This window comes from Oryza brachyantha, chromosome 3 (assembly GCF_000231095.2).
Source record: "Oryza brachyantha chromosome 3, ObraRS2, whole genome shotgun sequence".
NCBI lineage: Eukaryota > Viridiplantae > Streptophyta > Magnoliopsida > Poales > Poaceae > Oryza > Oryza brachyantha.
In genome coordinates this window covers 14720794-14724760 of record NC_023165.2, presented here as the reverse complement: position 1 = coordinate 14724760, position 3967 = coordinate 14720794, and the positions used below count along the sequence as shown (strand labels likewise).

The 3967-nt window shown below is 40.7% G+C and overlaps 1 protein-coding gene across 1 annotated transcript; it reads right to left on the bottom strand.

The window, feature by feature from the left end:
* On the bottom strand, positions 1 to 2278 carry LOC102700037 (F-box protein At5g39250). Its single transcript, XM_006650140.3, has 2 exons — positions 2033 to 2278; positions 1 to 1070 (listed from the first exon to the last, which is right to left on the bottom strand). Exon 2 carries the CDS (start codon positions 989 to 991, stop codon positions 236 to 238), a length of 756 nt encoding a protein of 251 aa, XP_006650203.1. The 5' UTR covers positions 992 to 1070; positions 2033 to 2278; the 3' UTR covers positions 1 to 235.
* Positions 2279 to 3967: the final 1689 nt, after the last annotated feature.

The following is a 3967-nucleotide window of genomic DNA, read 5'->3' as shown; positions in this document are numbered from 1 at the left end:
TATTACAATATACTCTAAGCAACAGAAAATCACTCTCAACTTTTTGATCCCTTGGATTCTTTTCTTAAACACTTATTCTAATATGCCAAGCATACATGGAGTGGCGTGAACCATTTATTCCAAATTTCCAACGGTATATAAGTTTAGTAGTACACATGCCCCCATCTGGATAACATCAAATAACCATGAACTTTCTTTACATGCCTCAGATCACAACAAAGAAAAAAAAAACCTTCTATTTCCAATCAAGCATGTCTAAGAGCCAAAGAATTTCAGTATCTGACCTTGCTGCATCACAAAAATCTAATTCAATACCAAATACCTCGATGATGTTTGTTCCTTTGTACAGGAAAAGCAAAGACATCCATGCCCGAATGTCTGATATAAAAGGGTGTCTGGGTGAAAACCGGAGATATTCATATGCCAATGCCCGTGCTGCATTGCTGTCAATGTAATCAAATGTTGCCTTATTAATTACACAGGCCATCTTTGTAGTATCCTTGCGATGGGCGAGAACAGACACGGTGATGGCTGGCTCCATAGTTATTTCTAGCTTGGGTTCAACTTCCATCATCAGAATGCAATCAGGAGCAGTCAAATGTGCTACAAGAACATCCGGAATGCCACAAGGTGGTGTACCCTGTAGACCTGCTCGAAGGATGCAGCCTGAAACTGCTCGAGAGAAGATGAGTGATCCATCCAGCCACATATCAATGTAAAACACAAGATCCTCGAACGTGAGCTTTGGTACAGGAAGGTGCTGTGGCTTTTGTGGTTTGGAGAAGGTTAAATAGAGTTTTTGGTAGTTTGCATCAGAAGGTGGTTGCTTGCAAATGGAAGGCCACTTCCGTGCACATATGCATTTCCAAAAGTAGTCATCCTTTGCTATTTCTCGCCATTGTCGACATACAAGCATGCAAAATACTAGGTCTTTACCATCCAATAGAGGGAAAACTGCTTTAAGAACTTCATCGTGCAACCCATTCTCCATTTTTATTCGGGAACTTCAGCAAATAAAATGGCGTTCACCCTCCAGACTTCTGAATAGCCAAAACTTGAACCAACTGTGCCTATAAAATATTAGAACATATGATTAAATTAAATTGTATTGAAACGAAAAATTATGGGAAAAATTGTAAAAGGCAATGCAGAACAAGAAATGGTTATTGACAAATATGAACAGTCAATCCAAAATACCTTTGACATTCCTCAACTATACTTATCTATGAGATCAATGAGACAATTGAAAGATGGAAGACAAGAGTGCGCAGCTGATAAAATTTATAAACTTCCAATCTTAACAAAATCATGTTGGAAACATGTAAATAGGGTAACCATACAAGAGGTTGGGCCTTTGGGCAACGCCAGACCCAACAGGCCATCACCACAACTAGATGATATGAGCAGCCTGATTTGGACATAGTACCATATTAAACATTTACTACAATGCGTTAGCTTAAAGGGTAGAACTTCAACATCAAGGAAAAAAGATGGTGCTAAGTTATGTTGTTGAGTAATCATTACCAGAGAGCATTCAGTCACACCCTTAAGTTTCAGAGAAGTAAAACCTGATAAAACAAAATCTCCTTTTTCTACCTTGTGCAGTTAATATATCGAACCTAGCACAAGTGAAATTTTACTCGCACAAAAACAACAATACAATTTTGCTGTATCGTGTCAGTGTTAAAAATTCTCGAGAATTTCATTTTCTCATCAATGAATTGCACTACATACATGAAAATTTATTAAGGGAAGTGCAACAAAGCGTACCCATCGTCCCCTCTTCATTTCTACAACCAAAAGGAAACTTGTCTTGCTGAACCTCGTTAACTTGTGCATACACGCAAGAATATAAATTACCCAACATGGGGGGTTCAGCTGAACCCGCTCCCAATTTTCTTTACGAGAATTGGGGAAAATCCGGAGTAAATTGGACATTTCAATTGGAGCGGAAAATGATCAATCAGATCCATCGGCCGGCTCATCAAGTGGCGCGGGGGAGAAGAGAGTGCCGCGAGTGAAGAATGAGTACCTACGATTCGACGAGATGGAGGCCCAACCCCGTCGATCTCTCCAAACACGCGCGCCGCCGACCGTGCACGGGAGGAGGGAAGGCTCGGGGAGGAGCGAGAGAGCCGTCCACGCCGAGTCCCTGGGCCGACCGCCGGGGCCGCGAGGAAGCGAACCGAAGCGGCGGAGAAGACCGGCCGTGCCGCGACTCCGGTGGCTCTACGGATCAGGAACACGGAGAGAGAGAGAGAGAGGAGAGGGAGAGTTGAGGTGTCGGGAAGAAGAGAGAGATGGAGGGGGGAAGAAGCCAGACTGCCAGACAGCCAGAGGGGCATTTTGGTCCTCTATTTTTACGGAAAAACAAGTCAGGATTTTTTGGTTTGAAATTTAAACCCTACTCTCTCCGTCCCACGGTAAGCTAACTCTAAGGTTTCTGTGTCAAATGTTTGACCATTTATCTTATTTGAATTTTTTTAAGAAATAAAAAAATAGTCACATGTTAAGTACTCTTCATGATTTATCATCTAATAAAAATAAAAATATTAATTATAGTTCTTTGAATAAAACGAAGAGTCAAACATTACATGTAAAAAGTGGAAAATTGATTTGTTTGGGGACAGAGGAAGTAAATCCTAAAAAAGAATATATTTATATCGAAACTGGAAGCAGGTATAGTTGACAAGAACTTTCTTTTTTAACTCCACATCTACTCTCTCAGACCCAAAAATATAATTTCTACTCATGTACTCCTTTTGTGTTAATATAATATTATTTTTATTCCCTCTTGTTCATCCCAAAGTAAATATATTTTTGAGCAATTATTGCGTAGCAATTTGTGAAAGTAGAAAATAAATTCATTGAACTAAGTAAATTAGAAGACAATTGTATGGGAATTTAATAAAGTTGATGGTGTTATAAAATCTCTCCTTTATTGGTATTTATTGGTATATAAGTAATGAGTAAACAATAAAGTTATTTTAGAATCGACGAGGAAATAGATGTCTTGGATATGATCAAGCCAACATTATATATGGTATGTGGTATGGATAAACCAAAGCACTAGATCTAACACCTCATGAATCTGTGGACACAAGCAGACGTCGAGTGGGCAACAACAACCCGGTGAGGCCTGGTTCTCAGCACAAGGCCGGGAAAAGAGGCTTGGGCGGTGCACCAGCTTTGGGGTGGACATGGCCGGCTCGGTCAACATGTGCCCCCAATGTCCGACAGCAATGGCTGCTAGTGAAGGTGGCAGACGATGATGTTGAGGGGAGGATGTGGGGAGGGGGAGGGCTTTTGGATGTCAGATCGATGAAGGGACTCAGCAAACAGGGGGAAGAATAGTAGTGATGAGGGGGATGACAGTAACCTTGGGTTCACCGGCGGTACGAGAAACTTTAAGAGGAGGTGCCAGTCTTGGGCTTTCTCTCGACGTACAACAACGGGCTGGGTGAAGCAGTGGGGGAAAAAAGAAGTAAAGGGCATGACTAGAGAAGAATGGATGCCGCTTTACCCTCTTTGTTTCCCCCTTTTTCTTACCAGTTTCCTCCCTAGCAACTGTATTTACCTTGTGCGTGAATCGTGAAGCAAATGTATGGCTAGAAAATTTGATTGATGATTCAAATTTTTTAAGCGATTGAACGATAACAAAACTGTGGAAGATTCACTTAGTTGGACAAGGGGTGGTACAACCTACTCCACTCAATGCCCCATTTTCTTGGATATGCATGATTTCTTTTTGTGGGACTTGGATAGGATCAAAACTCTAAGTAATATTACAATATTTTTCCTAACATATACCCACCATTTCCTATTTTTTCCACATTTTTCATGAACTACATTTTGTAAATGTTCCATTTGCTGCTTCCACTCTCCATGTTTACAACGCTTACTATGCCGATACCATATTCTACCGAGTTAGGTCATACAATTTGAATTTAAATTTGGGAAATTGAAT

What these genes read in the sequence shown, in the direction of transcription:
- LOC102700037 (XM_006650140.3), bottom strand. Translation starts at nt 991, where the DNA reads ATGGAGAATGGGTTGCACGATGAAGTTCTTAAAGCAGTTTTCCCTCTA.